Source organism: Ahaetulla prasina, chromosome 2, assembly GCF_028640845.1.
Source record: "Ahaetulla prasina isolate Xishuangbanna chromosome 2, ASM2864084v1, whole genome shotgun sequence".
NCBI classification, from domain to species: Eukaryota; Metazoa; Chordata; class Lepidosauria; order Squamata; family Colubridae; genus Ahaetulla; species Ahaetulla prasina.
In genome coordinates, this window is record NC_080540.1 from 183,792,536 (window position 1) to 183,804,843 (window position 12,308).

Here is a 12,308-nt window from a genome sequence, read left to right on the forward strand (position 1 = left end):
GATGGTGCGGCTCAGCAAAGGCAAGGGGCGGGGCAGGGATTTTTGCTACCAGTCCTCCGAACCACCCACCGCCATCGCTACTGGATCAGGCGAGCCAGTCCGAACGGGGAGCATTTCACCCCTGCGCAAATGGCCTCCAACGTGGATCCCGGGCAGCATAGCGGCAAGGGAGGGAGGCAGGCAGACACAGGGGAATGACTGGCCGGAACTAGCTACCCACTGTGTTTTGGGTTCCAGGTTGGTACAGGAGGCTTTCCAGGTCCAAAATGGGGGACGGTGCGCATGCACAGGGGGCTGGAATGCATGCGCGGGGAACACACAAAGAGGGAAGTGGAACCCAAGTTGGTTGGCTGGGCTCCGTGTTTTCCTCCCCCAACAGGAATCCCACAGGAAATCCTTCAAAAACCTTGGCTTTGCGGCCGTGCTTAGAGCTGCTCTTCCCTCTCCTCCATTGTTCGAGTTTCAAGGCATGGGGTGTTCTTTGTGCTCTCCCTCCAGATTGTTTGGGGGGGAAGGGGAAAAAAGGGGGAGGGGAGGTCACAGCTCTCAGGAGGTGTTTGAAAAACTCACCCTGCTTTTTTTTGCCTTTAGATGCGGGGAAAGGAAACCTCCACATATTGGCCACTCCCGGCTTGTGCGCTTGGAAGAATTCGCCACTTGGTGCTTTTTTGGGGGGGCATACATGAGGGTGGGGTGCATGCGCATGTGCAGGGGTCATGGGGGGGTCATGAGCACATGTGCAGGGGGCGTGCATTGCATTATGGGTACCTGCACATGCGTGTGCTTTGCCGGCGCAAACGGCCTTCAACATGGATCCCAGGCAGCACAGCTTCAGGGCCTTTCCTGACAATGGTGGCAAGGCAGGCAGGCAGGCAGGCGGACGCAGGGGAGTGACTGGTGGCAGTACTCCTGGTTGGCAAGGCGGTGGATGTTCCGGGGCTACATGTGGCTGTCGACGGCATAGCTGATGTGCACACCCAGTGGGAATGCACGTGCCAGGAAATGAAGTTTTGGTTTCCGGTGCATGCATGTGCACCGGCCAGCTAGTCTTCTGGTTACTGGTGCGCATGCATGCGCGATGATCAGCTGCCTGGCTGATCTTCTGGTTTCTGACACTGCTGCATGTGTGAAGGCTAGCTGATCATCGCACACACATGCGCACCAGTAACCAGAAGATTAGCTGGCCAGTGCGCATGTGTGCACCAGAAACCTGGAAGAGGAATGGGCAATGCCACATGTGCCAGGCGACGTAGCTCTTTGTGCCACTTATGGCACATGTGCCATAGGTTCGCCATCACAGGTCTATATGTATACCATTCTATAAAGCCTTACCTAAAGAGCATACCTAGAATACTGCATCCAATTTTGGTCACCACACTATAAAAAGATGTTGAGACTCTAGAAAGTGTGCAGAGAAGAGCAACCAAGATGATTAGGGGACTGGAGGCTAAAATATACAATGAACGGTTGCTAGTATGGATAGTGAAGAGAAGGACCAGGGGAGACATGATAGCAGTCTTCCAATATTTGAGGGGCTTCCACAGAGAACAGGGGGTCAAGCTGTTTTCCAAAGCACCTGAAGGCCAGACAAGGAATAATGGATGGAAACTGAACAAGGAGAGATTCAACCTCTGGTGGCTCAGACTGCTAAGACAGTCTGTTATTAACACAGCTGCTTGCAATTACTGCAGGTTCAAGTCCCACCAGGCCCAAGGTTTTACTCAGCCTTCCATCCTTTATAAGGTAGGTAAAATGAGGACCCAGATTGTTGGGGGCAATAAGTTGACTTTGTATATAATATACAAATGGATGGAGACTATTGCTTAACATAGTGTAAGCCGCCCTGAGTCTTCGGAGAAGGGTGGGATATAAATGCAAATAAAAACAAACAAACAAACCTGGAAATAAGGAAAAATTTTCTGACAGTGAGAGCAATCAACCAATGGAACAGCTTGCCTTCGGAAGTTGTGGGAGCTTCATCACTTGAGTCTTTCAAGAAGAGAATGGACTGCCATTTGTCAGAAATGGTGTAGGGTCTCATGCTTGGGCAGGGGGTTGAACTAGATGACTTAAAAGGTCCCTTGAAACTCTGTTGATCTGTTAAATCCCCCTCAGTGCCTGAAATCATCTGACTGTACAGAAGGGAAAGTCCTGCTCCCCCACCTCACTCTCAACTGTAAATCACTCACACTTGGGGCTTTGGGATTGTAGTATTCACTGTCACAAAAGAGCATGCTGGTGGAGAAGGAAGTGGGGAAGAAAGGAAAGAGCAAAGCTACATTAAAGAAAACCTTCTGCATAGCAACAGAATTATCAACTCACTGAATGCCCTCATTTGTCTATTAGGGGTAAGAGAAAACTATTTCCCTGACGAAGCCACAAGCACAGAAAAGAAGTGCACAGTAAAGGTGTCTGGCCTTTCTGGCAGCCATAGCAGTGGTGGATTGCTCCCGGTTCTGTCCAGTTCTACAGAACTGGTAGTAAAACCGGTGGGAGGCTCCACCCCTCCCGCCCCAATGTCATCAAGGGTGATCTGTGGATACGCAGAAGCTTCTGCACATGCGCAGAAGTGCATGCCCGTGAACAAAGCGAGTGTGCGTGCGCGTGCACTCCCAGTGCAAACTGGTAGTAAAGGTAAATAGAACCCACCCTGAGCCGTAGTAAGCAACATATTTCCAAGCTCTGGAGACTCTACACCCCCAGAGGTTGGAAATGATGTGAAACTGAGATATTCTTCCATTTTCTCAAAGAAAACATTTTCAAGCCAAGGCAGCTCTGCAGTGAGGATATGTACCCAGAAAATGGTAAATGGGGTATCTTTAAGCCGGAGGATGGAATGTGTGTGAATAAACTTTCAGGAAGGGATGGATTGGAAGCTGAAGCAATGGCTGAATACTGTTGAGAACTCTTAATATGTTGCTGTCCTTGTTAGTGGAAGGCACATTTTCCCATCCTCTTGTCTTCTCTGGATTCTAGAGCTGTGGGAATATGGCTTTCCCATTCTCAGTCTCATTATCCACACAAGCCCTGAGAGTTGTTGCTGTAATGTGGTTGGTTATCTCGATACCCCAGCATCTGGCTAACAGCACGGAAAAGCTGGTCATGGTCCCTTTCCATTCTGGAGAACTGCAGATCCTACAAGACACATGCTGGAGAGAGTCAGTCATGCCACACCACACCACTTCTTAATCTAAAGCAAATCTAAAGCAAACCCTCTAGGAAATAGGGTTGCCAACTCCATGAGCACAAGAGGCTTAGTAGTGCATGATATGAAGAATTCAAGTTCAGACTCAGGCACAGAAGCTTGAGTTTGTCCTATTGAAATTCTCCCTGGAAGGCATAATGGCATCTGCCAGCGGAGGGTCAAATGAAGCCACATGGTGGATGCCACAGTGCAAACCCCACTCTTTTTGTATCTGCATTCAGATTCAATGCACATACAAAAGGAGTGGGGTTTGCATTGTTTGCCCTAACTGCCATATTCTCTTTTTTTTGACATCTCCGCTTCCACAACACTGCCACCCAGGGGGGAAGTTAACTAGCTCTGTGCTGGTTCTTCAGCCTATTGTTCATAATTCAGAACGTCTTTCTGTTATTTATACAACACTTTCAACAGTCTTTGCATAGGTTGGATCCCATTCGCTACACATTGCCTCTGGAGGGCTCTTACCAGCTGTTTGGTCTTCTCCTCACTCACTTGCAGCTTTTCATGATCCTTCTTCCAGCTGGCCTCTATGCAGGACACCCTGGAGAAACACAGCAGTCAAATCTCCTTCAGATCTCACCTCAGATGGATTGTGGTTCCAGCCCTTCTCCACATTCCCTGCTAGTTAGCCACTGACCCTCAAGATTTCCCTGGCAACAGTTTGAGGGATGATAAAAGACAGAATAAAAAAGCAAACTGATAGCAAATCAAAGTTAGAATAACAGAGAAGTTCACATTAGCCTTTTCACTTTCTGTGTAAATGATACCTTTTCCACAATCTGAAACCTTCCAGATGTTCAGTCTATATGAGAATTATTCTCAGTGGCATATCCAATGAGATACTTCATCAAACAAGAATTGCACTGCCATGTTTGTTTGCTTTTCAGCCCAGCATAAGACTTCAGCAATGGATTGTAGCTCAGGCCTCCTGGTCTTGCCATGGGAAATGGAAGGAAAGATCAGGCCATGGATGCTTACTTCACTACCACCCCCAACAGCTTTTTTACTTCCTGCTAGGCTCCTTGGTGTAAATGGATTGGGCCCCAATGATGCCATGCTGGATTCCCAGAACAGGAAACTTGGATTGTTCTCTTCCTTATCCCCTGCCATGGGATTTGCATTGCCTAATAAACTGGAACTTAGACATTGAATGGAATGAAAATTCCTATCAGGGTCCCTCCCCCGCCCCCCATCATTGTGCCTCTGCCTCCTGTTGCTGGCTTCTCCTACCTGCTGCTGAGCTGTACCAGGCAAAGTTCCGTCTCCTCTACCCTCTTGCCAAGGATCTCTTCTTGTTCTTGAAATCTGGCCTGCTCCTGCAGCAGTGCTTGATTCTGGACAGACAGTGATTTCACCTGCTCCTCCAGGAGTTGCTGCTTGTCTCTGGCTGAACTCAGCTTCATTTGCAGCACTTCCATCTGTCTTGCATACTAGGGAGGGGAGCAGAGAGGACAGTAATGAAGCTTAGAGCGCTATGCAAGGGTTTAAGATTAAGAGAATGAGGGAGAGCTATGCAGGAATAGAGAAAAGGGGATAAGGGGATGTTTTAGTCTCTTCTCATCATAATCGGGGAAGACTCCAATTATGTCCTAAGAAATCTTGATTCAAGATTTAATCTAAGTACTAAGATTTAGTACTAAGAAGTACTGGATTCAGTTGACAAGATAATTTTAGTAATACACTTAGCTGGAGCTACATATTTAGACTGCGCTGACCCAGTATAAAATTGCAGCTTTGAGGATTTTCTTTCCTAGTCTAATCTTTCCCCAATTATGGGAAAGATTTGCAAGGTTTCATTCCAGACATTGTTTTTGTGTGAAGTTTCCCTAGTAAATTAGAATGGCTCTCTCTAGCTATACTTTGAACATAAGTTCGTTATTGCTATGATTCCTAACAACAGAAAACTATGTGTTTCACTTCTTCCTCCATTACAAAACTACAGGGGAAGGACTGGGAAATGTAAACAGCTAAAAGTGTGATCCCCAAAGCAGCAGAAGTATGTCTGAGGTTGTTTTCGGTATTGGCCAGTGCAACATGTCAACTGTCCATTACACAGGGGTCTCAGTTACTCTCCTAGGAAAGCATAGTTCGGTTTCTGATAGTTCTCTTTCAGGAAAATTAACATGCAGCAGATTTCCATTTCTCCAACTTCTTTTGTAACATACGGCTATTGACCTATCAAATCTAAGGCTCATTGAGCAAGCATCCCCAATGAAGATAAATCACCCAGAGTACATATAGGTGAGATGGGTGGCTATAGCAATTGAATAGATAGATAAATAGATAGATTGATAAATAAATAAATGTCATTCATTATATTTCTGGAATGATATAATCATTTATTAAAAGGTTACTTTTGCTAGCTGCATATATGCAACATTCAATGGCACACACATTTTCCCATCATTTTTTTGGGTGGATTTTTAATTAGGAATAGATTAACAGAAAACTAAGCATGTGGGTGGTCCTCTGAGGACAATCCCCCTATACCTGTTCCAGGGGTTGCATGGGATATAGGCAATTTTGCATTGCTGATGTATCCTCTGAATGTCGTAACCAAGGGACCGATGGTTTCTGGGGCAATGATACAGACGGGTGGAGCTTTGAGCATCCCTAAAGCAGAAGAACATTATTTGGTGAGTTTGAAGAGAACAAGAATAAGAGAACAATTACAGAGACATGGAAATACTTTAATCCACTTGCAATACAAAATGCCCTTTAAATGGAGCCTCGGTGCTGGAAAACGAGGAGGAAGATAGAAAACCACCCAGTGAACTTGAACATGTCTTCTCTGTAGAATTGGAGAGAGAGAGAAGGAGGGAAGGAGGGAGGGAGGGACTGGTCTCCTTGTGTGGAAAAGCTTTTCCTTTCTGTTATAACAACAGCTTTCCACAAAATTGAAACTGGACTAAAGGGAATTGTGGGCCATCAAGACCACATTTTAATATACTGTATTTTTTGGACTATAAGATGCACCAGAGTATAAGACGCACCAAGATTTTGAAGAGGAAAACAAGAAAAAAAGTTTTTGGCCTCCGCACGTCTGGTTTTTGCCCTCCCTGGCCTGCAGGTGCATTATGCAGGTTCCCCAAACCCTCTGTGCATCCCGTTTTTGTGAAAAATGGGCCTGTTTTGGGCAAAAACGGGAGATATGGGGCAGGGCTTTGGGAGGCCAAAAATGGCTGCATTCGGTGTATAAGACACACCCTCTTTTATGGCGGGGGGGTGGGAGAGAGCGTCTTATACTCCAAAAAGTACAGTAGTAGTTGAGCAAACCGCTCTAAAAGTCTGCTTACCTGGGATGCCTTGCTGCTGCCACCATTACATAGAGAGAAGTCATAAGGCTGAGGGTTGCTGTCCTGACTGTCAACCACTCGCTCTATGCTACTTTGCTTGTGGAGACGCCGAGATGCCTTAGTCTGGGTTGGGACACTCTGAGTACGTTGCACTTTGCTCCTGGTTTTGGTTTGATATAAAGGAGTCAGGGCTTCTTCCTTGCCTTTGTTCTTTTGGATGCTGGTCATGGACTGGCTCTTGATCAGAGGACTATACTTGTCCAGATCCCGTGGGGGGACAAATTCTACTTTCTGTTTCTCAGTGTGTCTGAAACACAAAGAATGAGGAGTCAGCTGTACAAAAGACATAGTAATTCAGAGCAATGCTGACAGTCTCAATTCCAGATTAAGTCTTCAGACCAAAACTTGGCCCACATCTACACAACCTTATGTTTTGATGCATAACTTTCTCACATTAGCACAGCCCCCCCCCCAAGGCTGTGTGCTCTCCCCACTTCTCTTCTCTCTGTATACCAATGACTGCATCTCTAACGATCCATTTGTTAAACTGAAGTTCCCAGATGACACAACAGTGATTGGTCTCATTTGAGACAATGATGAATCCGCATACAGATGGGAGGTTGAACAACTAGCCTCGTGTTGCGACCGGAACAATCTGGAACTGAACACACTCAAAACCGTAGAAATGGTGGTAGACTTTAGGAGAAACCCTTCCATACTTCCACCTCTCACAATACTAGACAACACAGTATCAACAGTAGAGACCTTCAAATTTCTAGGTTCTACTATATCACAAGATCTAAAATGGACAGCTAACATCAAAAAAAGTCATCAAAAAAGGACAACAAAGAATGTTCTTTTTGCGCCAACTCAGAAAGCTCAAACTGTCCAAAGAGCTGCTGATCCAGTTCTATAGATGAATTATTGAGTCTGTCATCTGCACCTCTATGACTGTCTGGTTTGATTCTGCAATCCAACAAGACAGATACAAACTTCAGAGGATAATTAGAACTGCAGAAAAAACAATTGCTACCAACCTGCCTTCCATTGAGGACCTGTATATTGCACAAATCAAAAAGAGGGCTGTGAAAATATTTACATATTCCTCACATCCTGGACATAAACTGTTTCAACTCCTACCCTCAAAATGACGTTATAGAGCACTGCACACCAGAACAACTAGACACAAGAACAGTTTTTCCCCAAACGCCATCATTCTGCTAAACAAATAATTCCCTCAACACTGTCAAACTATTTTTTTTAATTGAAAAAGTTTTTACAAAAAAAGCTTTTCCCCCCCTCCCCTCCCCTCCCCTTCAAAACCCTCTCCCCCCCCCGACTTCCCAGAACAAACACAAGGTATAGTTTAAAACAAACATATGCTAAAAATTTTCTCTCCTAACTCAGTTATACTCCTGCAATTCTCATCAAATCCTAACTTCCCCCATAGCAATCAGAAATAATACATCCTAATCATTCAAAGGCAGTCTGATATCTCTTAGTCTGATATCTGTTTTGGATATAGTCAATCCATTTTTTCCATTCATTTAAGTATCTTTCTTGTGTATTGTCTTTCAAAAAGGCTGAGATTTTTGCCATCTCAGCCAAATTAGCAACTTTCAATATCCATTCTTCTATTGTAGGTAATTCTTTTTTCTTCCAATACTGTCCTATCAGTAATCTTGCCGCTGTTATTAAATTTAAAATCAATTTAGTCTCAATTACTGTACAGTCCATGATAAAAAAAATTGCGGCAGGAACTTTATCTTTTTTTCAAAACATTTTGTAGAATTCACCAAATTCTTATCCAAAAAGCCTTAATATTCCCGCAAGTCCACCAAATATGAAAATATGTAGCATCATCACAATTACATCTCCAACATTTTGCTTGCATATCTGGATACATACACGATAGTTTCTTAGGATCTAAATGCCATCTATAAAACATTTTATAAAAATTTTCCCTTAAATTCTGTGCCTGCGTAAATTTAACATTTCTAACCCAGATTTTTTCCCAACTTTCCAATAATATTGGCTCCTGAAAATTTTGTGCCCACTTTATCATACAGTCCTTTACCAAATCCCTTTCAGAATCTATTTCAAGTAACACATTATACAATCTCTTTATATGCTCCTGAGACTGGTTTCTAATTTGCTTTACCAAATTTTCCTCATTCTGCACTATACCAATTTTCTGATTTTCCTTCCATCTAGCACCTATTTGCCCATATTGAAACCAAGTATAATTTTCCCCTTCTTCTTTTAATACGTGCAGAGATTTTAATTGCAAACTACCTCTTACAGTATACAATGTAATCATTGTATACTGATCATGTTCTATATTTATATTCTCTATTGTATGTCTGGGACTTGCCCACATAGGAACCTTATAATTTAGTTTGTAGGAGTATTTTTCCAGATACGCAAGAGAGCAGTTCTTAGCACATGATTTTTAAAAGCCTTATCCACTTTTTTGTCATAAATTAAATATGCATGCCATCCATATAGTAAATCATAACCTTCTATATTCAGAATTCTTTCCTCTGTTAGATTAAACCAATCACTTATTGCAGAAAGAGCAGCTGCTTCATAATATAATTTAAAATTGGGCATTTTTAAAATCTCCCCTTTCCTGTGAGTCTTGAATTATTTTCATTTTAACCCTCGCTTTTTTACCTTCCCATATAAATTTATTAATTCCAGTCTGCCATTCCTCCAAATTTTTATCTTTCTTAATTATTGGTGGTATTATTATTATTATTATTATTATTATTATTATTATTATTATTATTATTATTATTATTATTATTATTATTATTGGATTTTTATACCGCCCTTCTCCCGAAGGATTCAGGGCGGTTCACAGCCAAGATAAAACAGCAATAATATACAAATAAAACAATAGTTAAAAAACTTATTAGACATAAGGCCAGATTGAAACATTTAAAACCATAAAAAACCCCATAAAATTTATATCAAATATTAAAAGCTATTTAAAATTCCTATGCCAGTCCTGCACGAATAAACAGATAAGTCTTCAGCTCGTGGTGGAAGGTCCGAAGGTCCGGCAATTGACAAAGTCCAGGGTTCATTCCAGAAGGTGGGAGCCCCCCAGAGGGTGGGAGCCCCCACAGAGAAGGCCCTTCCCCTGGGGGCCACCAGCCGACATTGCTTGGCGGACGGTACCCTGAGAAGTCCCTCTCTGTGCAAGCGTACGGGTCGGTGGGAGGCATTCGGTAGCAGTAGGCGGTCCCGTAAGTACCCTGGCCCTAAGCCATGGAGCGCTTTAAAGGTAGTAACCAAAACCTTGAAGTGCACCCGAAAGACCACAGGTAGCCAGTGCAGTCTGCGCAGGAGTGGTGTTACATGGGAGCCACGTGCGGCTCCCTCTATCACCCGCGCAGCTGCCTTCTGAACCAACTGGAGCCTCCAGGTGCTCTTCAAGGGGAGTCCCATGTAGAGAGCATTGCAGTAGTCCAAGCGAGAGGTAACAAGAGCGTGAGTGACCGTGCATAGGGCATCCCGGTCAACTGGTGGATCAGGCGCACCTGATAAAAAGGTCTCCTGGAGACGGTCGTCAGGTGATCTTCAAAAGACAATCGCCCATCCAGGAGAATGCCTAAGTTGCGCACCCTCTCCACCGGGGCCAATGATTCGCCCCCAACAGTCAGCCGCGGCTGCAGCTGACTGTACCGGGGTGCTGACATCCACAGCCACTCCGTCTTGGAGGGATTGAGCTTGAGCCTGTTTCTCCCCATCCAGACCCATCCAGCTTCCAGACACCGGGACAGTACTTGGATAGCTTTGTTGGGGTGGCCTGGGGTGGAGAAGTACAGCTGCGTGTCATCAGCGTACAGTTGGTACCTCACACCAAAGCCATTGATGATCTCACCCAGCGGCTTCATATAGATGTTGAACAGGAGAGGCGAGAGAATCGACCCCTGCGGCACCCCACACGTGAGGCGCCTCGCGGTTGATCTCTGCCCCCCTGCCAACACCGTCTGCGACCGGTCAGAGAGATAGGAGGAGAACCACCGATAAACGGTGCCTCCCACTCCCAAACTCCCCAGCTGGTGCAGCAGGATACCATGGTCGATGGTATCAAAAGCCGCTGAGAGGTCTAATAGGACCAGGGCAGAGGAACAACCCCTGTCCCTGGCCCTCCAGAGATCATCAACCAACGCGACCAAAGCCATCTCCGTACTTTATCCGGGCCGAAAGACGGACTGGAACGGGTCTAGATAGACAGTTTCATCCAGGTATTGGGGTAATTGATGTGCCACCACACTCTCTACAACCTTCACCACAAAGTGAAGGGTGGAGACCGGACGATAATTTCCCAAAACAGCTGGGTCCAGGGAAAGCTTCTTGAGGAGGGGTCCCACCACCGCCTCTTTCAAGGCAGCAGGAAAAACCCCTTCCAACAAAGAAGCATTGATAATCCCCTGGAGCCAGCCTCGTGTCACCTCCTGCGTGGCCAGTACCAACCAGGAGGGGCACGGGTCCAGTAAACATGTGGTGGCATTCAACCTCCCCAACAACCTGTCCATGTCCTCGGGAGTCACAGGGTCAAATCCATCCCAAACAGTCTCAAGAAGACAAGTCTCCGACCTCTCACCTGGATCTACCCAATTTTGATCCAACCCATCCCGAAGCTGAACGATTTTATCGTATAGATAACCACTAAACTCCTTGGCATGGCCCTGTAAGGGGTCCTCCCGCACCTCCTGTTGAAGGAGAGAGCGGGTCACCCGAAACAGGGTGGCCAGGCGGTTATCTGCCGATGCAATGAGGGAGGAAATGTAAAAATGCTTCGCTTCCCTCAATGCCACTAGGTAGGTCCTACTATAAGACCTGGAGGAGGGGGGGAAAGGGGGGGAAAAAATTTTGTAAAACTTTTTGAATAAAAAAAAAAAAAAAAAAGACCTGACTAGTGTCCAGTCAGCCTCGGAACAGCTGGATCTCCAGGCACTCGCTAGGCATCTTCTCCGGCATTTCATCTCCCTCAGCTTCTCGGAGAACCAAGGAGCTGGTTGAGATCTATGCCAAGTTAGAGGCCGCAAAGGCACGACCCGGTCTAAAGCACCAGCCGTGGCCAGTTCCCAGGCTGCAACTAGTTCTTCAGCCGTGCCGTGGGCAAGATCCTCAGGGAATGGCCCAAGCTCCGTCAGGAACCTCTCCAGGTCCATCATTCGCCTGGGACGGAACCAACGTATTGGTCCCTTCTCCCTGTGGTGTTGAGCGGCGGTCCGAATGTCTAGCCGAAGGAGAGAATGATCTGACCATGACAAAGGCTCGGTCACTAAATCTCCTAGATCCAGATCATTTAACCACTGTCCAGAGATAAAAATCAGATCCAGTGTGCCTCCCCCAATGTGAGTAGGGCCATCAACTATTTGTGTCAGGTCCAAGGCCGTCATGGAGGCCATGAACTCCCGGGCCGCCGTCGATGACAAGCCGGTCGATGGCAAGTTGAAGTCCCCCATGACCATAAGTCAACCACCACCCCGGCAAGCACCTCCAACAGCTCGGGCAGGGCTGTAGTCATGCAGCAAGGAGCCAGGTACGTGATCAACAAGCCCATCTGAACCCTATGACCCCACTGTATCATCTGAAACAGGAATAAAAATCTAGGTAAAACATTCATTTTAATAGCAGCTATTCTCCCCAGCAGCGATAACTGCAATTTTTTCTAAACAGTCAACTCCTTCTGAACATTTTGCCATAACACCTCATAATTATTCTTGTACAATTTCACATTTGATGGAGTAATATAAACCCCTAAATATTTAACCTTTTTTACAATT

General features: G+C 45.4%; 1 protein-coding gene across 1 annotated transcript in view; it reads right to left on the minus strand.

Moving 5' to 3' along the window:
* Window positions 1-587: 587 nt before the first annotated feature.
* Window positions 588-12,308, minus strand: part of RASAL3 (RAS protein activator like 3) — a 78,994-nt gene continuing 67,273 nt past the window's right edge. The window contains exons 15-19 of the mRNA XM_058171759.1: window positions 6,502-6,808; window positions 5,696-5,818; window positions 4,436-4,635; window positions 3,671-3,746; window positions 588-3,135 (exon numbers count right to left, since the gene is read on the minus strand). Of these exons, the coding sequence (XP_058027742.1) occupies window positions 3,013-3,135; window positions 3,671-3,746; window positions 4,436-4,635; window positions 5,696-5,818; window positions 6,502-6,808 (829 nt within the window). The 3' untranslated portion in view covers window positions 588-3,012. The remainder of the gene's footprint in view (window positions 3,136-3,670; window positions 3,747-4,435; window positions 4,636-5,695; window positions 5,819-6,501; window positions 6,809-12,308) is intronic.